This window comes from Clupea harengus, chromosome 20 (genome assembly GCF_900700415.2).
Source record: "Clupea harengus chromosome 20, Ch_v2.0.2, whole genome shotgun sequence".
Lineage (NCBI taxonomy): Eukaryota > Metazoa > Chordata > Actinopteri > Clupeiformes > Clupeidae > Clupea > Clupea harengus.
In genome coordinates, this window is record NC_045171.1 from 4,466,925 (window position 1) to 4,494,163 (window position 27,239).

A 27,239-nucleotide genomic window follows, 5' to 3' on the forward strand; every position below is an offset into this window, starting at 1 on the left:
CGAACAGACTTGCTTTTTTCAAAGACCAACAAAAGCCCAGCTGGCAATGCTAAAAGCTAGCTAGCTTGGTAACTGATGTACTTTGGCGATATTTGGCAACCTTGTTTAGTAAAAGTTGTTCTTACATATTTGTGAGGTTCTGGACCACAACCTACAGAGTGAATTGCCCAGGCAGCTAGTGTGAAGAACAGGTGTATTTGCTCCTACAATGGCCATATTAAAAATACTTTGAAGATGTGATGGAAACTAGTTACCTACAAAATAAACATACCTTCAACTGCATAATGTGCCTTTAAATTCTCCAGTTTCATACAGACTGAAAAACTCAAACCTGAAACACCTTTCCACAGGGAAAGTGTTGTGTTTTTCTATCTTGCAACACACATCGAATTGAAACAACTCAAAATTACACACATTTAGCACGCTACCCCCTGCTCACAAACAGCTACTCATGAGCATGCAAAGGCCTGATGCTAAATGACACTAGCTCCCTCCCTCCACCCACGACAGATGGCTTCCTTATCTGGGGCAACAGACCAGCAGTTCAACCAGAGAAGAGCCACAGTAATAACAAATGCATGTCAAGGGTCAACAATAAAACACATTCGGTGGAAAATGCTGTTCGGTAAATGCCGTCAGACTGTAGCTCAACCTCAGCGCCGCGCTCGCTCTACTTTTCTCGCTCATAGCTCTGACTCAAAGCTGGTGGTCCCAAACCCATGCCCACACTCAACAGATGACTGACCACGGCATTTCCCCACCTGACAACTTCCTGTGTTTCCGTCTGTGCCCATATGTGTGTGTGTGTGTGTGTGTGTGTGTGTGTGTGAATTAAGAACATCATACCTCTTTGTACCCCAGGGCAGCGGAGGGTTTGAGCGGGGGCGCGGGCCTCAGGCAGCTGAGAGACCAGGGCTTGGGGACTTTGGGGGGCTCCAGGAGCCCTCGGCTGGCCACGGGGGTGCTGAAGCTCTGCAGGGGGCTCTGGTGCGTCGGGGTGCCAACCATACTCAAGGGCTTACCCTCCACAGGCTAGAAGCAGAAAAAGAGGCACACAGTCAGGGTTGAGTCGGGGGATTACTCAAAGGTTAATTCCTGCCAATGTTAAACGAAACCTCCATAGCGCTTATGTAGCAGGTAGCAGTTTGACAGTGCCGTGCTGTGCCCCATATTCGCTCTGATGTGGTGCTGTTTAATGACTCAGTGTTTCCTACTGAGGTCTGCTACCTTCAGAATGGTGCCCACCGGGCTTCCTCCTTTGGTGAAGGCGTGCAGGTGTTCCAGCCAATCCTGCAGCTCCTGCAGGCTACTGCAGAACACAGTGGTGCCGTCCGTCCCTCCCCCTGTAGGACAACCAGCACCACGGTCAACAATCAGGCATCGCTGACCGGAATGACATGAGCCTCATTTTCCGCCTATTGTCTGTGTATCCCTGCTACCGCTTGGAGGGAGCACAATTAGAAATCACCTCGCCAAGTGCTTCTCTGTTCAATCACTGAATACTAAATCAAGGCTGTTATGCAAAACCACAGGGTCAGGGGTCACAGCATAAAGCACATTAGAATAGGGCGCGCAATTCCGGAGCATTTCGAATCTGTGGGTTGATAAATGAAGCGACTGGTGAAGTGATCAAATCATCCCCTGGTGAGGGTTTGAAAATGACAGACCTGTGATCTCAAAGGCGAAGAGGCCGTTCTCAGCATCCTCCGCCTGCTTGGTTACCGTCGTGCCTGACAACGGCAGTTTTCCCTGTGGTTAAATTGGAGGTACATAACAAACTGCCATAAGAAAATAGTCATGTATACCCATGACCAAGGTTATGATATGCAGTTTACATATGAACAGTGGTATGCACTACAACGCTCTTTTGTAGACCTCTGGAACTGTTGACAGCTCTGCATGAGATGAGCTCAAATCGCCCAACTAAAAAAAATTAAAATAATCACAACATTCTAAAATTCCATGTTTCGGTGACACGTTTCCTGTGACAAATCTGGATAGGTGTAAAAGCCATTTCATAAAATATCTCCTGCTGTAAAGTTAATTTTCACCGCCGCACTATGCGACGACAACACTGACTGGCTTCCATTAACAAGAGGCCCTGACATGTGGAAACCATAGTAACTGTGAGAAGAACCTCATTTTGGCCAGATTGGAGCTCCCAGCATGCCTGCCCTCTAATCGGGGCTGGAGCACAGCCAATCAGCCAGCAGATCTCTCAGGGCTGCCATTCTGTCTACTCTTCTTTCCCATCCTTCTTCAAATCTCAGTTCAAACCATGAATTGGTTTAACAAAGCCTCTTCATCGTCCGACTCATTGACTTATTGACTAACTCATCTTTTATCAATTTTTTTTACCCCTAACTTTGAGTTAATTTTTAGCATTGCATGAACTTCTATCACTCCTGTAGCATCGGTGCAAAATGTCCACGTTTAATACGAATTCCTTTATCGCCGGTGAAAGTACACACAGTCAGACCCTGGTATGAATATTGGGGTGCAATTCTGTGTACACAAGTTGTTATGACTGGAGTTGCCACGGGCGTATATGGTAGGTACTGCCCACGTGAACATGAAGGATGCTTTTTGTCATGCTGGTGACGTACGAGGTGCGTGGCAGATGGAGCCAGGGTGTCTGGAAGCGCTCACCTGGTAGATGAAGCCGCTCATGCGGGGGCTGGCAGACAGCATGACCAACACGTTTGGGAAGAGCATGAAGTAGCGCTCCTCTTTGTCCTGCATGACACAAGGCACAGAAGCCGTCAGACTCGAGAAAAAAGCACGCACAACTCATCTCAAAACAGCACGGATGCACATGACCATGAGAAACATCAAGACATGTGTGGGAACACAGATAGAGGTGTTAAACACCCACCCACCCACACACACACACACGTTTACCACACACAGACAGACACACACTCACATCAAACAAAGGTCAATGCACTCTTGTATGATGGCTGTGTAAAAGGCAGGACCACTTTACTTGATGAAACATCCTACCTTTGCTTTTGTGATTGTTTTTTTAAAAGGTTAACCCAGTGATAACTATCGGGTTGGGCAAAGAGAGAAAAAGAGAGGGAACAAATTTGAATGGAGACTTCACAGACTAATTCCAGTCAAATGCAGTCAAATTCACTGCATGTGATACTCCTAGCTCAGGCCACAACTATAAGTAGGTGGGATTTCCAATCTATATTTGGATGTCAGTAGGCTTCAGCCTGGTAACTGATGTATCTGACAGTCACTTTTTCCATTATCTGCTGGGGGCCTTGATCATCCTCTTTCTTTCAGTACGACAACAAAATAATAGGACATCGTTGTATTATTATTATTATTATCCATGCAATAATGTCTTGTCCACAAAATAAATCAATTTAGTGGATTGAGTACAATCCTGTCAAGTGAGTCAGTGCACACATACAGTAGCTGTTTGTTTCCATGTTAGAACCTGAAACTCAGTCTCACTTTCAGTGCCATGAAGCCCACAACTGCTGAGTGTGTGAAAATGAAGACACCAGAAGAGCACGATGAGACAACCACATGTTTGCGAAACCTTCTGTGGTCAGGTGACATTGTTTGACTCCTGTCCCCCTCTCCCAGTGATCTGAGGTGGCAGTGTGAGGTGTGTGGGTGGGGTGTTTGCATAATCCGTCCGTACCTCGCTGGTTCCGCTCTGCACCTGCACCTGGGACATGTAGGACACCTGGCCCAGGGTCTTCATGCCGTCGCCGTCCCAGCCCCGCACCGGCTCCGACAGGATCTGCAGCTCCAGGTTCTTGCGTTTACGCAGGTCCTGACACTGCGTCTGTGGGCCACAGTGCAGACGTTAGAACGAGTGATGTGTGCTTTTTTTACACAATCAGAAATGCAAACATACGCATTCCCTGGGACAATTTGCAGAGAATTGCAGTACCACAGCACCAATTCAATCTTTGAATGTGTAAAGTTAGTTGCTTGTGCTCAACTATTTACTTGGCTGGATTTGGAAGTTATACAAAGCATACTCCATAAACCTTTAAGGGTTTACAACACACTGGTAGAGATCACAACAAATAACATTAAAAAGTAGACATTTAAAAAATAAAGTGAAAAGTTGTTTCAAACAATAAACAGTGATGGTCAAATGTCTAGTGTCATTCAACTGTTTTTTTTTTTATGTTTTCATTCGGTGGAATTTCACTGCCGTTTCATTTAGAGCTTCGTTGACCATGTTAAAATCCTAATTTAAGGCTGGGATGTCCCATAAGTGTCAAAAGAAGGGGGGTTCCCCTTCTTGACAGGAAAGTGTTACAACAATGCAACTGTGTTTCTGTTAAGAGGCAGAGAAAAGAAACTTAGGTAAGCAAAGCCACCTGGAAAAAGAACCCTCCCAAACAGTACAAACTTTCAATCAAGTGATTCACTCCACCTTCTGTCTGACATACAATTCCAACTGATGTTCAAGTAAATGTGCTTCTCTGACAAAAAGAAAGAGACAGTCCACACACGCACTCTTTTCCATCTCAGATGGCACCGAAACAATCTAGGCATCGGATGATTAAGGTTTTGGAATGTCTAGTTGATGTCTCATTTTTTTTTTTTCATGACATCAATGTATCTCCCAGGCAATTCATACCATAACCTTTGTACTCACTATTGATGAGAAGCAGTAACAGTCATACCATAGAGGAGATATTTGTTTAAAATCTGTGGGCCTTAATACATATATACAGTTACTGGTCAGATATAAGCAATGCAAAAGGTGCAGGAGTGATACATTTTAAAGGGTCTGGACTATGGTTGTCTTTAAAGTGACATAGCGCATTGCAGTGAATTCCCTCCAGTTGATAATCCAGAAGGACAGAACACAGAGAATCTAGAGAATAACGAAACACTGCTGTGTGAAGAGGAGCCATCGAACACAGATCTGCAGGAGATTAGTATAGGTGTCTGAATAGTGAACTATACGCACCACGAGGTTCTTGAAGGCAGCATTTGCTTTCAGGATGTCATTGTAATCAGGATGGGCTTCCTGGAGAACAAAAGAGCATCACTCACCAATTCAGAGAAATCACAACAGGGCGCCATTTTAAACAATAACAACTTGATTGTATGACGCTGATAGATATGGGTATAGATATATCTGCCGATACCTTTTCTTTTCTCTCTCTTACAAAATGTTAAATGAGCAGAGAGATAGAATATAATAGAAAAGAGTAGAAAAGCCTTTATTGTCATTGTATTTATACAACGACATTTTGAGTGCTTCTCCTGTTGGTGCGACGAGGGACAACAGAGGGCGTAGGGATGGGGATGGGGGGGGGGTGGGGTGTCATACCTCCACATGTCTCTCGAGTTCCTGCAGCAGGGTGGGGTACTTGTCCAGCCTCATGAAGGGCTTACTGAGGCTGGTGGTGAGGGTCAGGATTCCTGGGCTGCTGGCCCCCTGGCTCTCCATGAACTTGTCCAGCTCCTCACTGTCGACATGGCGACCAGCAGATAAAGTCAAACTCACATGATGCAAACGCAGTGTGGCCACATTCAAATCATACCCTCGAATTATTTACATTACATTACATTTAGTCATTTAGCAGACGCTTTTGTCCAAAGCGACGTACAAGGGAGATTCTACGTTCATGTGATTGGCTGATATTGTGAGAGACATCTGATAGGCTGCAGAGAATGTCCTTTCGGAGAATAAAGCATTTGTGAATCAGCCTGCATCAGCAAAGTCACAAAAACCCACAAATAAACAAATAAACAAACACAAATAAACACAGGGATGTTCATTACTGGCCAGCGGGTTGTAAATTCACGTTCGTTAGTCTGTAAATAGATGTAACAGCATTTACATTTAGGAATCGCATGATATTTATTTGTGAATTTTGAACTTCTAACTCCATAAATGTAAGATTCACTGCCAAATACTAGTGAATGATTTTAAAGGGGATTTGATGGGTCATACATTTTTAAAAAGGTATGCAATTTTCTTTTATACTGCATAGCTGGGAAAAGAACAGCTCATAGGAACTGTGTCATTACTGTGCCAGCTCTTTAAGAACTAATAGTTACACAACTACTGCCAGAAAGATAAGAACTCCCCTCGGACTAACACATTTCAGTAAAGGTCAAGTAATTTGAATCATTTACAACTCCACTATGTATCAAAAAATATTATTACTTCATACTTCACGCTATTCATTTCATACCACACTTCCTAATTATTTTAAGTAATTTAAGTTTAGGGTAGGGATTACCCTGTGTACTTTTTCTAAAGCCAAGAGCACACTTGGGTAGTGGCATTAACTATGACTATTAGCTGAAAAAAAATGTAAGGGGGAAAAGATAATTGCTTCATAACTATTAAGGGATATTCAGTTCTGAATCATTTGGGTTGAATCACCACCATATTTCCGCAGTTGTTATAAAAGTAAAAATGAAAGTCATCTGAAAGCATTAGCCAACAAATTATTTGACAGACACATCTTGCATCGTCACGTACTGAAGTGAGCTCATGAAACTGATATATTATTTGTTTGTGTTAGACTTCTACAGAAAAGGTTGACGAGTGGGAGTTGCAAATGAACATGCATAAAAATCACAAGTGCATCTTCCTTGCCTTGTTCAGCCTCAACCACAGCTATAGATATCCTGTTAACGGAGTAGCTGCATCCTGTGTTTGTGTGTGTGTGAGTGTATGTGTGTGTGCATGTATGCGTGTTTGTGTATGCGTGTTTGTGTATGCGTGTTTGTGTGTGTGTGTGTGCGTGTGTGCGTGTGTGTGTGTGCATGTGTGTGTGTAAGTGTGTGTGTAAGTGTGTATGCGGGTGTGTATCTCTGTTTGTTTGTGTGTGCATGTGTGTGTGCATGTGTGTATGCGTGTGTGTGTGCGTGTATGAGTGTATGCATATGTGGGTGCTAATCTGCTCGTCTTTTCACTCCCTTCCCTTTCAGTGGGCTGTGCATATTGCCATGCAGACGGGTGGCTAAGGAGGAAGAGCCAGCTTCATTATGGTGGAACAAAGGTGTGTGTGTGTGTGTGTGTGTGTGTGTGTGTGTGCGTATGCGTGTGTGTGTGTGTGTGTGTGTGTGTGTGTGTGTGTGCATGTGTGTGTGTGTGTGTGTGTGTGTGTGCATGTGTGTGTGTGTGCATGTGTGTGCGTATGCGTGTGTGTGTGTGTGTATGCGAGTGTGAACAAAGGGCCCCATCGAGGACACGTGGCCCTGGCTCACATGGCAACCGCTGCAGAGGAGAGGGCATGCTTGTGACGAGTGCCAGTGAGATTTACAGTCAAGTAAGTATGTGGGGGGGAGAGTGACCCACTTCACCACTTCATTGGAAAGACGCCGAGGGTGGTGTGGGCCCCACACGGATGCCCGTCTGTCACTCAGATGAGAAGTGACTGTAGGCGGCTGGGAGTTTCACCACGCCTGGGTTTCGACGGTGACTGAGGTGACTGAGAGAAATGTTGGGCAAGAGCTCCCGTGGTGTAGTCTAGAGCAAGGCTGCACACTTACGCACAACACGGGTTACACCGGTGCTGCAAAGTGAGAAATCCTGACATCTAGTGGACATAGTGGAATGCATTCAACTCTCAAATATGGCACTACATTATGCAAAGAAAAAAAAAAAAGAAGAGGAAAGAAAAGAGAAAAAAAAATGTTTTAAAGAGAATTTTGTTTGTCTATTTTCTGGTGAATGGCGGTCTAATTTTTGAGATGGAACTGGAAGACCGGCCCAGCATCATAAGAGCCAATCAGACGTCTCGCATCACCTGAATGTTCTGCTTATTTCCACCGTTTCTATCGAAATAGCCACGCAAGTATTTTTGGCGCATGTGCAGAAAGCAATCAACCCGAAAAAAAATAATCTTTTGAAGCATTATTTTAGTCAGATTTAAACGGTAATTCCAGCTATGTGCTTTTGAGGTCTGTTTGAGCATTCTGTGTGGAGCTATCTGGATCAGTACTGGGATCGTCCCTGTGCTTGTGTGACGGACTTGGCTGAGTGAGTGTTGGCTTGAGTGAGCACTGACCTGTGATCAGTGAGCACGCACACGGCGGAGGGGTGGCTGGAGCAGTACGACAGGTACAGCGTGCGGATCTGGCACATCAGGTTGAGATAGCAGGCGCCCAACCGCTGCTGGCCCTCTGGAACCCTGGGAAGGGAGAAGATCAAAACCAACGGTGGAGAGGAAGTCACTCTTTTTACCTCTCACCAACTGCAAAAAAACAGGATCTGCAAGTTAAAGGAGCAATGACCGCTGGGTTTTATTTTGTACTGGTTGGGTTGACAAAATTAACTCTCATATCTCAATCTCATAGCAAACACACCACATTTTTAGGTTCCATTTTTTTGGTGTACAAAACAAATTCACCAGAACGAGAAAAAAGGCTACTCCCTACAAACAATTTCCCCCAGCTCTTCTTTAACAGCAGTTATGATATGATTCACTCAGATGATGTTCTGCCAACTAGTTCTTTTCCAACTGGTCGATCACTTTTGGGATCAGGCCACCTTTAAATACTTGAAGTAGAGTTTCTAAATGTGATTTTCTTTCTTTTGAATAGTTCTAGATAATGATATGTGGCAAGGGGAGAGGATAGATACAGAGAGATTTTCACCTGGCCGACAGGTAACATGATATTACCTCACACAAATCTGTGTGTTTGAACAACAGGTGCATACTGTATATTCACTCGTTAGGTATCTTACACCATCGTATCCTATAACGTGCCGACACATACAAGAGGTTCCCCATCTGCACCTTATGGAAGGCAAATGCTAACTTGCTAATATGGAAAGCAACTGCTAACTTGCTAATTCATAGCAATAACATCTGGTGACATCATGCTGTAAATGCTGCTCTCACAGTCTCTCAGGGTTTCAGACCTGGAGTGCCTAGTGAGATGTGTTTTTCTCTTTCACATGGCCATATACCCACAAAATGAATTTTAAAAACACTTTCAAAAACCTGCCTTACATCGCTTTTAGTTTGATCTGACACCTGAACCCTCCTGTGGTACCCTGCTGAGACCGCTGGGACTGATTTGAGATCAGATTCAGAATGGGTTCAGATATATTTCTTATGTCATCATAGTGTTGGTGTCTTTGTCAGTGTAAAAACGTGAGAGCAAACCATACTTGGCGCACTCTTCCAGAGCCACACAGAGTCCTTGCTGAAAGGTGAGGATGTCCTCCAGGTTGCCGATAAGGGTGGCACTATCTGCACTGGACAGCCTGGGAAGGGGACATCAGAGAGAAGCAAACATTCAGACAGAGTGGCAACACTGAGCGCTGTGTACCATAGACACAACTCTGAGCGCTGTGTACCATAGACACAACTCTGAGCGCTGTGTACCATAGACACAACTCTGAGCGCTGTGTACCATAGACACAACTCTGAGCGCTGTGTACCAGTGACACAACTCTGAGCGCTGTGTACCATAGACACAACTCTGAGCGCTGTGTACCATAGACACAACTCTGAGCGCTGTGTACCAGTGGCACAACTCTGAGCGCTGTGTACCAGTGACACAACTCTGAGCGCTGTGTACCATAGACACAACTCTGAGCGCTGTGTACCATAGACACAACTCTGAGCGCTGTGTACCATAGACACAACTCTGAGCGCTGTTTACCAGTGACACAACTCTGAGCGCTGTGTACCAGTGACACAACTCTGAGCGCTGTGTACCAGTGGCACAACTCTGAGCGCTGTGTACCATAGACACAACTCTGAGCGCTGTGTACCAGCTGTGTACCATAGACACAACTCTGAGCGCTGTGTACCAGCTGTGTACCAGTGACACAACTCTGAGCGCTCCCTCACTTGTCGCTGGCCTGCAGGGTCCTCAGGTAGCAGCTCAGCACCGTCTGCAGCTCCTTCACGAACTCCCGCTCATGCTCCAGGATGTCCTGCACCACCTGACATGGAGAAGGATTGTTCAACTCACACAAAAGTGTGGACATCCACTCAGTCTTTTTTTTTTTTTTAAATCAGATCAAACTGATGATTGCGTTTAATGGCCCTGGGGGGGGGTGAAACTCACCACGCTGTAGTAGTTCTTGGTAAGCTGAGGCACGTCAAACCCCTTGATAGTCTTGGGGGAAACTGGTTTCTCTGGAACGAGCAGAATACAGAGGAGTGAGTAAATGAGCAGTTGGGGCACTCAAAGAAACTATTGTGCTCTGATAGTCCAGTGCTTCAGCCTAATGCACTGCCCAGAGTGTGGGTGGGGGCCATCCAATCAAAGTAACCTCTGTTGTCACAGAAACCTCTCCAAACACAATCCTCATTCAGAGAGGTGAGTTTTTGCCAATCCAGATGCTCTTCTCCACAGTATCCTAGGGGTTGTTAGGGGTTGTTAGCCCCTTGCTCTACCAGTTAAGCTACTGTGCACAGTCAAAACGAGTGCAAGGATGAAAAAAAAGGAAAAGACACAATGTCTACTGACCAAATTTAGAGTCATGAACATTAGGTGTAGTCTAGACATCTCAACTCACCACAGGGTTTGATCTCGCGCACGTAGTTGCTGGGAAACCAGCCAGTCCTGCCGTTGAGGCTGCCCTCCCACCAGCCGCCGTCCTCCTGGCGCGAGACGTGGATGAGCTCGCCCTTGTTGAAGGACAGCTCGTCCTCGTTGTTCTGCTTGAAGTTGAAGCGTGCCTTCACCATCACATGCACATTTCCGCCGCCACCACTGCCCCCGTTCTCCGCCATCTCCTGCCCAATCACAGAGAGACGACCCCACTGGTTAATCACCTCGCCCTTTCTAAATTCATAACCACTACACTAAAAAGGAAAAGGGTGCCATCTTGCTTCTTTTGGGGACAATTTTTCTTATCCAGCTTAGGAAGAAGGATTGAGACATTGGCATGTTTTAAACTTCCTCTTACAAGAGATCAAGCCTTTTTCAGTTCTTTATAATACCTTTAACTAATTCAACAAGTTGTGCTCGGGTAATTATGAGGAGACATGAGCTCTAGGGCTCTTCAGAAGAGTGATTCTCACCACTGCTGGCTTTGAATGTCTGCGCAGGGACTTGTTGGACTTGGAGGTAGACAGCGTGTGTGTGGACTGGTACTGGCCGGCTGCTGATGCGCTAGGCTGTGGACATGACCTCTCTGTGCCTCGATCTGTGGGAAGGAAATAGAAAAAGAAAAAGAAAACCCTATCAATTCAGCAGACTGACATTTCTATCCCCATCATACCTCGGAGCTCACTCAGGTCAGAGACGCTGAGTGTACCCAGGAAGGTAACTCGGGGACAGCTGCGTGCTGACGACTGCGAGAGCTGGTTTCCAGTTCAGTGGGATTTTCGACATTACTGCACGGGCCGTTACTTGCCAGATGCCCTCCTGGGGAAAGGCAGCCCAGATGTCACCAGCTCCTTATTTAACCTCAGCTCCTGCAGCGGACGTGACCACAGTGCTTAAGGTTGATGGCTGAGAATGGAAGCATATTGCTCTCGTGAGAGCGATTGGTTAAGGAGACAGAGGACTCATCCAGCCTCTCATCCACATCACGCTTTTGTGCATGTAAATTGAGCTATGAGCAAGACTATACTATACTACAATACTGTTCATTGTCACTGGGAACTATTTGAACACTTTGTGTGAGTCATGTTAAATTGACAGGTATAATAGAGAGAGAGAGAGAGAGAGAGAGAGAGAGAGATTCACGCTTTACCTGGCATACAGCTTTTAGGTGCATTACCAGCTTCTAACTGTATCAACAGATTACTTACTTGCAGGCACAGATAAAGGTGATAATCTCATAAACCATTTCAATTATGTATAATTTAACGACTGCTCAACTATTCAAAAATCATGACCCATGCCTACTCAAGACATGCTTTAGTGGCATAGCTCTGCTATGTCAAAGCCTCTCAATCTAATTCTATTATTGGACACACAATCCACCACCTGGCATCATGCCATTACAGTATTTCTATTACTATGGGTATTAATTATCCTCTCAACCTGACACTTTCCATGTCTGCAGAATTCAGTTTTTCACTATTCACTGTCATGAGTGAGACTGATACAGATCAAGGAGAGCCTTTCGCTGCTGCGCCTTGCATATGGGTTTGTTTAAAATGTCATGTGAAATGAAAACATAACAACAGAGCCAGGTAAACAGTCATGGTGCTTCATTATGCATGTAAACCTTACATACTACTTATAGTGAGCCGCTCCATCTTGGCTCCCCGTGAACCTATAATTTAACATGGGTAATATGTGGTCGCTAAAAATGGTATATGGATCAAGTGACTGCCTGGATTTTGTGGCCTGTTTTTCTCTTCCGTGTGTCTGTGTGTATATATGTGTGTGTGTGTGTGTGTGTGTATGTATGTGTGTGTGTGTATGTGTCTGTGTGTATGTGTGTGTGTGTGTGTGTGTGTGTGTGTGTGTGTGTCTACAGTCTGCTCAGTGCCCTGACAGAACTCCACTCGGCAGGGGTAGGCGATGCCTCCTGGCCCTCTTTTTTCCTGGGTGAGTCAAAGTGAGCCTCATGCCGCCTCACTGCTCCATCACACACCATCAGCCTGTCCCCCATCACACACCATCCCGCCTGTCTCCTCCCGTTTCACACCGGGCCTTCACTCATCCCACCACACACCCATCTCAGTGAACCAGAGGGCCCCGGCAGCACACAGCTCACCCAGCTCTACAAAGGGCCTGACGAACGACGTCCCACTACGCAATTAAACCTGTCAGCTACATCAGTTTCACCCTCTTGCAGCGACTTAGGCTACAACTACAAAAGCAAACCATGGACTAGGGCGAAAAAAAAAATGCTATTAGAAAATGCCAGTTTCAAATCCTAACCTAATACTCCAAATTAAATCTGCACCGGGGGCATCTAATCTGTTCTCACCGACAGAGAAGAAGCTCCTCTCTGACATCTCTGTCTAATCTCATTTCAATTAAGTGGGCGGGCAGTCAAGCTATTTATATACGTTTTTAATTTCACCACATGGAAAGGAGGATTAGCTTAATATCCGATCAGAGAACAGGACCGTCACCATTTCAAGGGCAGCTGTGGTCCAGGGGTGCTCTAGGATAGGAGGTTCCGGAACTTCATGTTTATGGATGCGAAACCCGGCCGTGAGTCACCTAATCTCAAACAGCGAGGGCTCAACCGACAGCGAGCCACAGCTCGTAAACAATCAGGCCATTTTACTAATGGAGCTGAATGGAGCTTTGCAGCAAAACAGTGTAATTCAATTCTTCCTTGAGTCTCTTCATTCAGGCACTGGCGACTCCCAGATCCCACCACAGCCGACGAAGAGTGTGGTGACTACAGGGGATGTTTTTCTTTTCATGTGAGCAGCAGCTGGCTGCCTGGACAGGCCCTGGTAGCACAAGCCTCCGTGTCGCCTCCAGGAGAGCTTGCAGCTGCTTGATTAGTGATCCAGCACACAGTGTTAGAATGCGTCAGGACGGAATAAAAAAAACACAACTGACTGAGGTGGTTGCTTCTCAGTCCGGAGGGGCGTGTGACCGACATCACAGGATTCAGAGCGGCGTTTCTACAACTTTATCAGTTAGTGTAGCTGCTGTCTCCTCAGGGAATACCGTCAAGTAAAGACTTGCAAGAAGCCACAACATGTGATCTTCGCCTGTGAATGCTGTGTCAGAATGATAACGATCCTGATTATGAATAATGTGCAAATATGTGCTACAGTCAATGTTGAGGATGGAACGTGTACAGCGATTCACATTGTCTTGCCATTTGAAAGTAACATCACTTCAACCACATCATATAGCATCGACCTTGCACTACCCGTCATTACGTGTATTAAACTTTCAGCCGTACACCACACTTTGCCTTGAATCTCATTTCTACACAAAAGCACTCTCTTCACATAGGCTGGGTAATATACCCTGTGCAGGACTCCAGTAAACAAAAACAAAAACAGTCCGGTGTTCATTGTCTTCTTGCATCAAGGACATTTCATCCTAATATTACTAACAGGCACCAACATCAGGCATAGGACTTTAGAAATGTCCCTTCTTTGACTAATGGATATTACTGAGAAACGCTGAGTGATATTAAATGATTTTGAATGAAATTAAACTAGTTTAAAATTAAATGAAATTGACTCACGTGTATAAGCTTTGGGCTGTTGATTCTTTTTTTCACCCGACTGTAACCACATTTTTCAGCCCAGCATACCTTGACAAGTAGCTGCAAGGATTGCTAACTGCATGGAATGGCCATTACAGAGCAGCCTCCATCTGAGTGAGGCCTGCTAGGTGTTTAGCGGCTCCCGCAACCTTCCTGACAGCCCCAGCCCATCCATCATCACACACCAGTGCTAATGGACACCAGCCTAACGCACATGAATCATTTAAACAGAGACACCAGGGCTCATCATACTGTGATTTGATAGTAGATACTTACCCTGGGTGGCAATATTTACTGCCAAAAGTGTGGACAGGATTTTGCCAAAATTCTCCCCTGTGTACAGGTCCTGTGGTTCAAAGCCCTAGGGGAAAATAAGTAGTAAATATTTTGAGCTGCAACAGAAAAAAGATGACAGCTGTTTTGACTACATAGGACAGGATAACCAAGCAGGACAAAAAGCACAAGCTGATCTGGTGTTGATAAGCCAGAGACAAAAATCATACTTGGTTTACATGCACCGGTGAAATAGGAACCAAAAGAAATACTGACAAAAGACAAACCAGAACAAAGATGGCTGCCTTCAAATGATGCTAGTCTCACAATTAGGTTTTTCCAAGTAATGAGTATGATTGGAGGAACTGACCCCTTCTGTATACTTGGCACAGACTGCTATCATCTTTCCTCTGGGGAGTAAGGTTTCCCATTTTAAATAAAACATCTAAAATATAGAGTTTGGCAAGCCGACCACAGCCAGCACTTCCCCTGGTCCTGTGTGCAATCCACAGCTGTGGATTTGAATTTGGACCTCGGAACGGCGCAACGCCACAATGACATATCTGTCAACACCACATCTGTCAAGTCAAACTACTCTTTGAAGCTTGCTGTGTCCTTGCCAGTGACTTCATTTAACTGAATGGAGATGAATTCTCATTGACTGGAGAGAGGTGTCGTTTGAGAGTCAAGGAAAACCATTGCAATGCCAGCTATCCTTAGAGGCTGAATGTGAAGTGGAGACATTGCTGTTGCTTGTTGGAGATATTTGTCAAGCAGATACATGACTACGGGCTTGCAGCCATTGCTAGGCTGCTTCCTGTTTCTGTTGAAAGTCAGCAGAAGTGAAAGTTGTGTGACTGAGTCTCTTTGTCTAGGCACATGACCCATCTTCACCATGTCCCTGCCACAACTGGGAAAATCAAAAACGGAGTCTGCAAAACATGCTTCGGCTAAATTGCCCCCATTTTCACCATCTCAACTGAATCCACAGTTGCCAGTTAACCTCACTGATTCCGAAGGCCCCTCAGGAATCCTGCATCAGTCTGGCTGAAGAATAACAAGCACATGCCTTCTTGGCTACCACTGCAGTCAGATGACAGTCCCTGCAAACAATTAGAGAGGTTACCAAGGGTACAACCTATGGGTTCTCTAGGCTTCACTTGATTTCGTAGAGAATGTGTACTACTACTATTAAATCCACTGCAGGAAAATGCTCCACTGCGAAACTGGTGGCCGTCACCTCTTCAGCCCAGGGAAAGATCCAGGTGCCTCTCTTTAAAGGTTCTCACCAAGCAGCGCCTAGCTGAGCGCCGCTGTCTCAGAGGTAGCTTTTCCAGCCCTGGTGTGTCTTGTGCCATTGACCACTTCTCTTATAAAACATCTGAGAGAACCGTCCTCATGGTCACTTACTGTTTTTAAAGATGTTTTTGGACTCCTAACTGGTACAGATTAGAGCACAACCACAAATTATGGGGGAGAGATCTGAAAACAGGAGAGAGAGCCCTGCCTCTGCTTCTGCCTCTCTCCTAAACCAACAATCACCACCATATGGCCCCGTTTTTCCTTCTAGCAAGATGGGGATCATGATTCTATTGCTTTTTATACTTATGTTTAAAAGCGCCACAAAAAGTGAGCAAGGCTTTTCCGTGCTACGCATCTGTCCACACCTAAGCCATGGCCCATGGAGTCAGGCCGGGAACACCCAAGCAAGCTCTCAATATAACTGCTCTTCAGCGCAGTGAACAACGGTCACACTGAATACAAGTTCACTGAGTCTGTGGTCCAAGGAGGAGGTTAATACTTCCCTAGCCATGAAGGCTAATAAGGCCGGTGTTCGTGGTTCTGAGATTCATAGACTCCTCCCGGTTGGGACACCAGTCCATTAAAGCCGAAGGCAGTACCCATTTAAAGTGGACTGAGACCATGCAGATAAAGTTCCTCAACCAAGGACACAAACGCACAACACCAAATGACCATGGGATTCGCCAGCCCAACCCATTAGACTACAGAACTATGTGCTCTGTTTGGTCCAAGAAAAGAAGACTGAGGGTCTAATAATGTTCTGTGTGAACAGAGGGTGTGGCAGCACATGGTCCACTCCAGAGACTCACCAGGAAACAGCAACATGCTTGTGTTGGGCATGTGTCAATTGTGGGCACATACGGGCATCTTGAGAGACGCTGGAAATAACTCATTATAGGACTGCATGAAATAGATGACTACATCAGATAGGGCTCTGCCAACACACCAACTAACTCTTGCAGAAAACAACAGATGTTTCTAAGTCTATGGCTGTTATCTTTGCAAAGAGTCTATACCCTCAGTTGTCGTTACATTTCAGGACAGGGACTGTTCTAGTAAAGGTGACTCAAAAGAATATAATTTAAAGAAATAGATTTACATAAACGGAGTGAGTGATATCTATAACAGACTATTAGTATGAACCAAAACAACTGAAGTAGAAGCACAATTAGTGAGCAGTGACAGCAGCTATACAAGACAACAGAAACGTCAATAAACGTTGCCTCAGGGCATATAAAGGGCTACAAGTTTATAACTTAGTTTCGGCTTGATCTAGTTTTGAAAGAACTATAAGCCATGATCAAGTCAGGAGGACTGTATGAACGATAATCAAACTGAAGAGATATAATATCAGCAAACCTGCATAGACTCATGCAAATATTTGACACTGCAACATGTGAACGAGAAAAAATACTCAAGGTCTTCACCATAGCCTAAATTAGCAAGCCAGCTAACTACTGGAGTTAGAGTTGTCGAGCAAAACAGCATCACTTACCTCAATTTTCAGAGTGGAACATCCTTTTACAAACTCTCGAATGTTGGCGATACAGTCCCCCTCGTTTCTAGGATCTGGACAGTACTAAAAGCAGCGTTACATAAATAAATAAAAAAAACACAGCAGCTCACATAAACAAGAATTTTAGGCGTCAAAGTCACCACTGGGACAGAGCGGGCGATATACAATTGTAAGGTTCATCCACCACCGACATTGTCTGCAAATAATAACTACGCCTCGAGCAAGCAAAACGACAAATAATTTTGGATTGCCCCTCTACATGTCCCGACCACACGTTTGTTTGGTTAGTCTCCTCGCATCTCCACCACTCGTATCGATGAACTGTCGCACCAGGAAGAAAAGGTTCAGGAGAGGAAGTGACGATAACTTCACCACCAGTGTACAGAAAGCTAGTTCTAACTTCTTCAGTATATTAGCCAAACAAAACTTTTAATGTTAAACCCCATTAAGACAAATACATGTTTAATTATAGTTGAATATATAGTCATATGGTCTACTGTACAATTATTGGGAATGCATTGAGTTTTGGTCTATTGTAAAATGCAGATGTGTCAATCTTGCTTCTAGAACACAGGGAAGTATTATTTCCATGTTAGGCAACTTGGGTGCTATTGAATGTACCACCATTAACTGATTAGGCCTACAATTAAGTTATTAAGGCAACACCAACTGTAGGGACGTGGGCCTTCGCATTTTGTTTTGATATCTGTAAAAAGTTGTGTACACTACACACAAAAAACGGGGCTTCGGCTACACCCACGTGCAGATAAAACAGAAAACGGTCCCAAAACATCTTTCCTAATTGCGCTGTGCCAAGGGATCCACTCCTAATCACTGTAATCATTATGAAAGGCAGCGATGGGCCTGGACACAACCTTTATGTTGTCTTTAACATTTTAAACAAATCTTTGACAAGTGTAGAACCCCGCGAACACCCCCACGTGCATACGCTGATGCAGACTTCTGCGTTCACATTCTTCTGCATTGACAAGTGAGGGCATTTGCTACCTCGGGAGAATGCGGAACATGTTTTTGTTCTTCGGACAGGAAGTAATGCTGTAGACATAGAAGTTGAAAATTGCGGAGCAAAATGCATCTACTCTGCGTGTGTAGTTTTCATTTAGTCAGTTACTGAAATCTCAATGAACAAAGAACGTGCCACATTACACTAGTTATCGAACCTTGTTCGCTCGGAAAATGTGAACATGTATTCAGTTAAAACTCAGGTTTACGGGGAACATATGGACCAGCCCTTATATTTCTACACAGCAATTCTTTTAATTAAATAAAGTCCCTAACATCTGCTTACCTTTGGAGTCGTTCCGGGTAGAAGCCGTTCAACGAGTTTACACAAGACGACCCCATCTCTCAAAGACGATTTCAGAAATTCCTCGGGATCAGCAATGTTCTTTTTAGGGGAATTCAGTACCCCTAATGATATCAGCCACGTTACGACCTGCTCCTCAGGATTCATCGTTTTAACAGGCCTCTCTGATTTTAAGACACAGCAGCCCGAGAGGCAACGACTTCTGCGAACTCTATTAGGATGCAACGCACATCCGTGACACTTCTGCTTTTTTTTTCTCTTCCTTTCCCCCAAACGCGTTGCGGGCTCAGACCCGCTTGAACAGGCCACACTCATACGAACATCCGTTCACCCTTCTATGAGCTAATGCAACAAGTGTTAACGTTAACAACCTTCCTAATATTACTTAAACCTTAAAAATCCTTAATTTTTTATAGCTGACATTAAACTCCACAACATAATAAAAACTCTCCAGAGACCTGGTAGCGTTTGTATAGTTTACAATATAATGACATATTAATAAAGTCGAAGTCATTAGTTGATAGGAATTCTTTATTCAAAAGTGAACACATGATTCAACTCCATTGAAATGACCAGCATCCTTGCCACACCGCAACACCAAGGCAAAAACAGCCTACTACCCCGACAGCCCGGCCACTGGGTCCAGGATCTGGGGGAAATAAAGTACATAAATAGAATCAGAATTGTATTTATTGATATATTAGTCATATCCACATACATATGTGTAAGGCAATTTGCATATGCAAACGCAGCCTACCTGTCAAGATCTGATGTGCATTAAGATCTCCTGAGCAAACATTTGCCAACAGGACACCGAGATGAGTCAATAATTCAGAGATCAGAGATCATTGCAAACATTCATCCTGCAAGGAGAGAGTTATAACAATCAATGCCTGTATACACACACGCACACATGTACAAATATGTAGTCCAAGAAAAGAAGATAGAATTGGTTTGAACTCGGCTCCCGTTATTTTCCCAGTTTCTTGGTTGGTGGCTTCCTTCCACAGAACTTCCGTGTGTTAGGGCATGCTTGCGGTGGGCTGGTTGAAATAAGTGTAGCCTTAATGTTTCAAAATGATTAGATCCTTCGAGATATGACATTACTGAGTATTTGCGTATCATTATGCAATAGGTCCATTCAAAATGTGGGCCAGATCTTCAAAATGTACCTTTTCAAAATTTCTGGGGGGGAAAAAAAATGTACTTATGCTACAACAGATTACGGATCCATGGCCGCTTTCTTACACTCATGGGCAGTGCAAATGCATGTGGAACATTTACTGAGCGGATTGCGCAAGGCCAGAAGAATTCCAGTTCTCCTTAGTGATAGCCAACTTGTTGCAAGGAAGGAGTTTTTGCTGAATCTATCAATTTCCTGAGGTTGATCACTAACAATAAATTCAGAATTGAGAATGGAAGGCATGTCGGACTGCCACTGCCCTTGTGGAGCAAATGATGTTCAACAACCAAAGGGGGTACAAATTGACGCCACTCATACCAACCTTTGGGTTGTACCTCATGTTTGCGCCCCTGACCTAATTCCATTAACGAGAAACAAGAAGGTTTGCTTTGCTTACCATCCCGTTGAGACTTTATCAGTGGTGCGGAAAGGTTCTTGCATTTTGGCTGTTGTCTTTGGGTAAGTCGTTGCAAGCCATCAAAGTTAAGACTTTATGGTGGAGGATCCTTAAACACTGAGGAAAACTACACGGATTGTTTTTTTTTGGGGGGGAAACATTTGCCTTCTCAAAAAGCAATCTGAACAATTCACTGTACATGACCTACTGCAGGACATATTTTCCACTTCATTTAGGATCTGGTCTTTGGGTCATCAATCGAAGAATTGCTGTACATTTGTTATTCGTTTTCTGGTTGCTTTGGAATATCAGTGCTGGTCAGGATCTTAGTTTAAAAACTTTATTGATAGTTGAAAGCCATATTCCAGGGCATTACAGGTTAACAGCACTATAATACAAAAACTAACACGCAAGTCACTTAAATTGGCAACAGTACCATTAAATGGGAAATGGGCAAGAAGAACGATAAAGATATCATTTAAACACAAAGGGAAATAGTCAAAATAAACTGACATTTTGTGGATTGTTCAGACCTGAAGCTTGGGTGTCCATTGAAATGTTGTCTTGGGAGGGGAAAAAAAAAAGTCTTCTTGAATGTTACACATCCTTTGCACGCTTTGAATGCCTTTGAGCTTGAGAGCTTGAACCTTTTTACTCTCTTTTCCAAGTCCTTTCTCAGTATCTGCTTCGAGCGATCCCTCTATCAGCGCGGCTGCCTCCGCGGCCACCACCACGAGGTGCCCCGCGACTGGAACTGCTGTACTCCCGAGGAGGATAGCCTCTCTCGAGGGGGGGTGCGGGCCCCCGCTCCTGCCTGCCCATTCGCTCAGTGCGGCTAGCAGAGTATGGGTCGCTCCGACTGCTGGGATAACTGTCGCGACTGCCATATCCATCCCGGGAGCTGCTGCCATAGTCGTCATAGCGACTGCTTCCGCCACTGCCACCGTAGGATGGTGGGGGCCCCCGCGAGGGTGGGGCGCTGCGTGAGTTACCTGCAGGGTTAATGGGTCAGGTAATTGTCAAGTTTCACTTGTTAAACGTTTTCTGTTAATCTACTGACATGTGCCCATTTCCCTAGAAAGAGGCCAGATATTTTTCTAAATGTGTTGATTTAGCATATTAGCATCTCCAAAAGTAGACAAAAAGTGTGCTCAGAATCTTTGACGAGATTTAAATTTAAGCTCAGTTTGACTGGAGGAAGTAAAAGCTGCAAATAGCATGCCCCTGTTGCTTGCAATTTCCTTTAGAATAGAACTCCAGTTGATAGAGAATGGCCACTTCAAGTTTCAGAGAAGTCTTGGTTCTGAATGGACTGAGGGCGGGGGAGACATTTGACGGAAGTGTTGGACATTGGTCCAGGTGACTGAAAAGCGTTTGACGATGCCGCTGGTTTTTTTTCTGGGTTTGTGATCACGAGGTCCAAGGAGCACACTTGAGAAGCTCGAGTGGAGCCCTACAGCAGCTGTGTTTTTAAAAACATAAAAGATCTTACCGTAACCATCATAGGGGTCTCTGTAGGACCCTGCACTTGGTCGGTCAACATAACTCCTGGCCTCTCGTCCTCCACCATAGCCATCACGATCGCTGGTGAGCAAGAACTGAGGTTACACCCCAGTCTAAGCCAGAATCCGTTCACTTACACAATAAATAATGCTTCTTGTACCTGTAGCCTCTGGGCATGGATCCATATTCCTCTCTGGAGCTCGAATGGGGATAATCACGATATTCACGAGGCGGGGGAGCATAATCACGGGGAGGTGGAGCATAGTCCCTGCTCTCCCTTGAACTGATGTAGTCACGACCGGAGTAACTATTTACAAACAAAATAAGCAATGGGATCAACTACAGCTTGTACTTGATCCAAGTCACCTCACTAGAAGATCAAAATTTCCATCAAGTGTCTGGTTTAAAATTAAGTATCTGCCCAGCACGTTCAAGGTAGGTTATAGTCAATGTGGTCGATAGAAGGTTTGAAAGGTGCAACACAGCCAGTATAATGAACGTCAAACTACATATATAATTATTAAAACGTTTCAAACATATACAGAAGCCATTTCTGAAATATTTTGTTGTCGACCTAACTACAGTGCCAAGGATCTGTGGCTCAAAACCAACCTGTCCTTAGAGGAATAATGGTCATCCCGTGGCGATGGGTACTCTTCCCGCCGTGACATCATAGAATCCCTGCGTGGTGGGGGTGGTCCATAAGGGTCTCTGTCACGGGACATAGGAGCTACAAAACAAAGCCAACTGAAATTAATTTACAGCGCATTAAAGAGTGGAACTCAGGATATCTCCAACTAGAACCACCAACTTACGTCTGCCAGGGGGTCCAGATGGGGCCGGTCTCTTGGTTGGTGGCCCATCACTTCGCTCTGGAGGTCCCCTCTTCAATGGAGGTGGGCCTCTGGATGATGCACCTTTGAAAAAGGGTTCTACATTCCTACGTTATCATGGTAATCCTTCACAGGACAAGCAAAACTGGAAAAACTACATGAGCTCAGGACTTCTTAGAGAACAAAATCAAATCAATTGAGATCATTGTCAATGATGTCATCACAGCATCACTAGATATTTAAGGTTCAGAAGAGCAAAATGAACCTACCTCTGCTGGGTGGGCCCCTCATTCCACTTGGCGCTCCTCTGGATCCGCGAGAGCCTCTTGGTGAACCGCGGCTTCGTGGATGCAAAGATGGTGGACCACGGCGTCCAGCAGATTCAAACTGAGGCTTCGTTGCTTGCTCTACTTTTATTGACTTACCATCTAGAGTCTGAACAACAAAACAGCCGTTAACACAGTCCCTTAACTCAAGCAATTAACGTTTGGGATCCAAAAGAAAAACTTACCTTTCCATTCATTTCCCTGGCAGCATCCTTGGCATCACCTGGATTTTCGTACGTCACAAATGCAAAACCTCTAGACTTGTTGGTTTCACGATCCTTCATCAACAGAACTAAGAGAGGAGAGTAGGGTAGAGGTTACTGTGATGCAATTTTCATCTTCAAGAGAGAGAAAAAAAAATCCACACTGTAAGCTCAGGACTTCTTAGAGGTAGTATTCTCATTTCTGTATTCAAACCACCATTTTCATCATTGCTTACAGTTCAACAACCAGCGCACAGGAAATGTGACAATGCACAAGGAAATAATTTGCCAAGTTGATGCATAATAACCTATGGATTGATGCGGGTGATTTAGGCTAGCGACCTACAATGAAACCTCGTGGAGTTATTTAAATACTGGTAACGTGGCATCTGATTACCTTCCATTATCCTGCCATATTTGCTGAAGTATTGTTCAAGAGCCTTCTCGGTGGTCTCAGTATTAAGTCCACCAATAAAGAGTTTCCCTGGTCGATCTGCCTCCGCCATATTTGCCCGTTTAATCTAAAAGAGGGAAAGAGTCCTTCTCTTAATAAAGATGGACCAATTCATTAAAAACCCCTTCGTTTAAATCATGCAACCCGTGCTCTCCTACCTAAACACTATCCAAAGCTAATGCGCAGCGTTGTCCCCCCACGCTGAGGAAAGGAGCTAACGTTAGCTAATGTTAGGCCACCGTTAACTTGAAGACAGTCTCCAGTCACATGGCTAAAATTTGTTAGCATCATAATTGTTGTAGCTGGAAAGATAGCTGGCTAACAAGACATAATGAGGTTGGAGACGTAAATAATCTGAGACATTTGTGAATGTCATGAGATCAGAAAATCCTCTGCATGCCATTATTAGCCACAAAAAAACTCCCGTGTATTACAATGCTTCAGAGCATGTTTCACAAAATGGCGGCCATATGCTGCAGAATCGTTTTTCCACAGTAATGTGCTTGAAGCTAACATGCAGTAGCTAGCTGGCGCGCGCATGCCTGTACCTGGCTAGGTCGCATTTAACCACGCTACAAACATATGCTTCACATTCAATTCGACAAAATACAGTAGTTCCAGTACACTAACGTGACCTTTGTGAACATGTACATATTCAAAAATTAATGCCAGGTTCAAAATGGCGTCTTGTGTAGTTTGACGCACATCCTATCATTATTAACCGAAGTTAGGAGTCAACGTTAGCTAACTGAGGATAATGTTAAGCACGCGTGTAATGTTAGACAATCCACCATCGGCAGTAACGTGAGTAGCAAATTAACGTTGTTATTGTCGTGGGTAACTAGCTTAATTCGCCATTGTTATTTTTAACCGACCTATCACTATATCCAACAAAACGCGGTCTTGTAACGGTGAGTCACATGAGTTTAAAGTTAGTTACTTCGCCTTCGTCAGACGCATGCATTAACTGCAGATGCTATGCACTAACGTCAAGCAAACGGTAACGTTAGTATGTTATCACAATCATGGTTATAACACAGTAGCTAGATAGCTAAATGTGCTTTGGTCCAAGTTAACTAGCTAGAGCTATTAGCTATTCAGCTAACGTTAATTAGCCACCAAAGAACGTTCACCAGACTGAATGTAATTTAACCTGAATTCAATGAAATACTTCACCAGCTCCTCAAACAAAACCATGAACAAATATACAAAAGCACTGGTAATACAATTAAAATAAAAAATCTTAATATAAACAGTCATCAAAGCTTAATTTTACCTCCTCAGAGACGCATGCAACAGGACAAGACCTTATGACAAAACCACAACCGCACATAAAGGTTTATATCGATCACATGGTATAAGAAATGAATACGCCCAGGAAGCTGCAAGCAGCAATCGCGAGAACGTAAAGTTGAACTTAGATTGGCTTCCGGGTCTTGGAGTGGCGGTTTATTTGATTTCCCGATACATTTGATTTAAAGAGGACGGTTTGACATAATCTAAATTGTAAGTGAGTCTGATTAGGGACGGATAAAGTTCGTAAAATGATGACATGTTGATGAGATTTGAGGCTTTGGGGAGGGATATGGTCGATGGAGAATTAAATAATGGTGATGTAAGGGTAAAATTGACAGCGAAGAGAGCATTTTAGGATGAGAGAACGAATATAGCCTACGTAAGACTAGGCTAATTAAATTGAAGTAAGGGAATGAAGTTGATGGTCTGAGTCTGTTTACATTGACAAATTTATTTTGATTGAAGAAGGCAATAGGAGAAGTAGACATGGCTAGGGTCTTACAGGATGGTAGATTGTTGGTTAAATGCAAGGCTATTGGACAAAGATATAAGGCTATGCAGATACAATAATTCTGTAGAAAAAAAAGAGAGGTAGCTAAGGGTGTTTGGAGAATATCGGAAAGTGAGAGGCATGATATCAGGAATGCCTATCGGAGAAAAATTAGTTGAACTTAAAAAGAACATAAAGGGAGGATCTGTAACTGAAATAAAACGATTGAAGTCAATGAGAGACGGCGAGAAAGTAGACCTTCAAATTAACCTGTTTACGGAAAATGAACCTGGTGTGTGGACACAATAAGATAAGACAACATAACATTTGCTTGTATGAGTTACAGTGAAGTTATCAATAACACTGTCACTCCACTAAAGTTAGCTACGCAACTCGGTTGCTGTTGTCTCTGAATAAGTTAGTAAAGAGATAAAGAGCAAATACAAACCTTTCTTTGGTCAGGCTGTTTTTATTTTTGAAATAAAATAGTCTTATGGTGGTCAACAGAGTGTAACAAAAGATAAAAATAGAGCTTTTAGAATCTTGAAGAGGTTACACAGTTTTTTAAATTCTCTAAATTGTCCTTTGTAATTAATTATTATTAATACATTAGCATAGGACCATTTGGGGGCCAAACTGCAGAGAGAGGTAATCCTTACATTTTTGCCTGGACTCTTGAACAGACCTTGATGAAGCAATCTGAGTGGTTTTAAGGGAATATAATGACATAAAAGCCCTAATATAATCTGGTGCTTGGCCATGTAGTGCTTTCTATGTAATCAACGTTCTTGAAACCGTACTGGTGGCCGGTGGAGCAGATCTGCTGAGTGTTACACCACGTAAAACTGAGCAATGCAGCAGAACAAAACCCCGAATGGTGCATCACAAATAAGTGTGTAGGTACTGTAATGTTTAGTACTACTGATATAATCAGGACTTGTATTATGAAATGCACTTGAACTGAAAACAGTAGAATGTACCATGCACAGCATAAAGAATAAAGCACTCAAGATCTCCCAGACATTGTGTATACCTGGTGATAATTTATAGGACAAGTACAAGTCAGAACATGGTGTCAGAAGTGGGATTTTTTGGGGGGAACCAACAAATGACATTCAAGCTGGACACAGGTGCACAAGCGAATGTGATACCTGCCAAAGACTTTGCCACACTCGTGCCCAGCACCCCAATAAGGACTGACAACCGTAAGCTAACTGGCTATGGGGGGCATGCGCTGAGAGTGAACGGTTACTGCACTTTGGAAGGCAGGTAGGTACAAGAGTAACTCCATTACCCGGAAGTTCTATATTGTGCACTGCAACGGCCCACCCATCCTAGGCTACAGAGCATGTCAAGACCTGGGGCTCATCAAGGTGGTATAAGCCATCCCCGACGCCAGTGATGAAGCGCCAGACACCCAGTCAGCCAACATACTGAGAGAGTACTCAGTTTTAGGATAGACCCTAGCATAGCACCAGTGGTTTGCCCACCAAGGAGAGTATCATTTGCCTTAAGAGAACGTTTAAAAATAGAGTTAGACAACATGGAAAGGGATGGCATAATCTGCAAAGTGACTGAACCTACCCAGTGGGTTAACGCGCTGGTAGTGTGTGAGAAGCCAAAAACACACAAGCTTAGAGTATGTCTAGATCCACGGCCTTTAAACAAGGCAATACTGAGGCAGCACTACCCTCTACCCACACTCGAGGATGTAACATCCAAACTGACTGGGGCTAAGTTCTTCAGCGTACTAGACGGGTTAGTCGGGTTACTGGGCTATCAAGCTGAGGGAGGAGTTGTCGCTGCTCACTACATTTAACACTACAGTTGATAGATACCGGTTTCTCAGGCTCCCTTTCGGCATCGTGTCTGCCCAGGATGAATTCCACAGGAGAGTAGATGATACATACGAGGGTCTTCAGGGCGTGGCCGGCCTCGTGGACGACATTATTGTGTTCGGGAAGACAAGAAAGGAGCACGACAGCAACCTCAGAGCCATGCTCAGCCGGCCCAGAGA

General features: G+C 44.3%; 2 protein-coding genes and 2 non-coding genes across 6 annotated transcripts in view; all 4 read right to left on the reverse strand.

Moving 5' to 3' along the window:
* The window catches only part of arhgef6 (Rac/Cdc42 guanine nucleotide exchange factor (GEF) 6), a 23,408-nt gene extending 4,410 nt beyond the window's left edge, over positions 1-18,998 (reverse strand). Inside the window, exons 1-16 of the mRNA XM_031586764.2 lie at positions 18,520-18,998; positions 17,190-17,273; positions 14,396-14,480; positions 10,998-11,122; positions 10,490-10,709; positions 10,036-10,106; positions 9,816-9,910; positions 9,128-9,223; positions 8,019-8,141; positions 5,321-5,459; positions 4,955-5,014; positions 3,662-3,808; positions 2,650-2,736; positions 1,668-1,749; positions 1,228-1,343; positions 847-1,032 (exon numbers count right to left, since the gene is read on the reverse strand). Coding sequence (XP_031442624.1) covers positions 847-1,032; positions 1,228-1,343; positions 1,668-1,749; positions 2,650-2,736; positions 3,662-3,808; positions 4,955-5,014; positions 5,321-5,459; positions 8,019-8,141; positions 9,128-9,223; positions 9,816-9,910; positions 10,036-10,106; positions 10,490-10,709; positions 10,998-11,122; positions 14,396-14,480; positions 17,190-17,273; positions 18,520-18,852 — 2,049 coding nt within the window. The 5' untranslated portion in view covers positions 18,853-18,998. The remainder of the gene's footprint in view (positions 1-846; positions 1,033-1,227; positions 1,344-1,667; positions 1,750-2,649; positions 2,737-3,661; positions 3,809-4,954; positions 5,015-5,320; positions 5,460-8,018; positions 8,142-9,127; positions 9,224-9,815; positions 9,911-10,035; positions 10,107-10,489; positions 10,710-10,997; positions 11,123-14,395; positions 14,481-17,189; positions 17,274-18,519) is intronic.
* A 52-nt stretch (positions 18,999-19,050) lies between these two features.
* rbmx (RNA binding motif protein X-linked) lies at positions 19,051-24,825 on the reverse strand. 3 transcript variants are annotated; one of them, XM_012841446.3, is made up of 10 exons: positions 24,713-24,815; positions 23,380-23,503; positions 22,965-23,071; positions 22,723-22,888; positions 22,436-22,552; positions 22,233-22,350; positions 21,781-21,927; positions 21,610-21,701; positions 19,295-21,109; positions 19,051-19,186 (listed from the first exon to the last, which is right to left on the reverse strand). In XM_012841446.3, the coding sequence occupies exons 1-9, from the start codon at positions 24,767-24,769 to the stop codon at positions 20,793-20,795; spliced, it is 1,245 nt and encodes a 414-aa protein (XP_012696900.2). In that variant the 5' UTR covers positions 24,770-24,815; the 3' UTR covers positions 19,051-19,186; positions 19,295-20,792. The 3 variants fall into 3 exon arrangements, with proteins under 3 accessions (XP_012696900.2, XP_031442626.1, XP_031442625.1); XM_031586766.2 differs by lacking the exon at positions 23,380-23,503 and having other exon boundaries at positions 24,713-24,825; XM_031586765.2 differs by lacking the exon at positions 24,713-24,815 and having other exon boundaries at positions 23,380-24,568.
* Positions 22,614-22,680, reverse strand: LOC116218031. Its single transcript, XR_004162647.1, has one exon. It is a non-coding gene; the product is annotated as a small nucleolar RNA SNORD61 (small nucleolar RNA).
* LOC116218032 lies at positions 23,150-23,214 on the reverse strand. The gene has a single exon (XR_004162648.1). It is a non-coding gene; the product is annotated as a small nucleolar RNA SNORD61 (small nucleolar RNA).
* Positions 24,826-27,239: the final 2,414 nt, after the last annotated feature.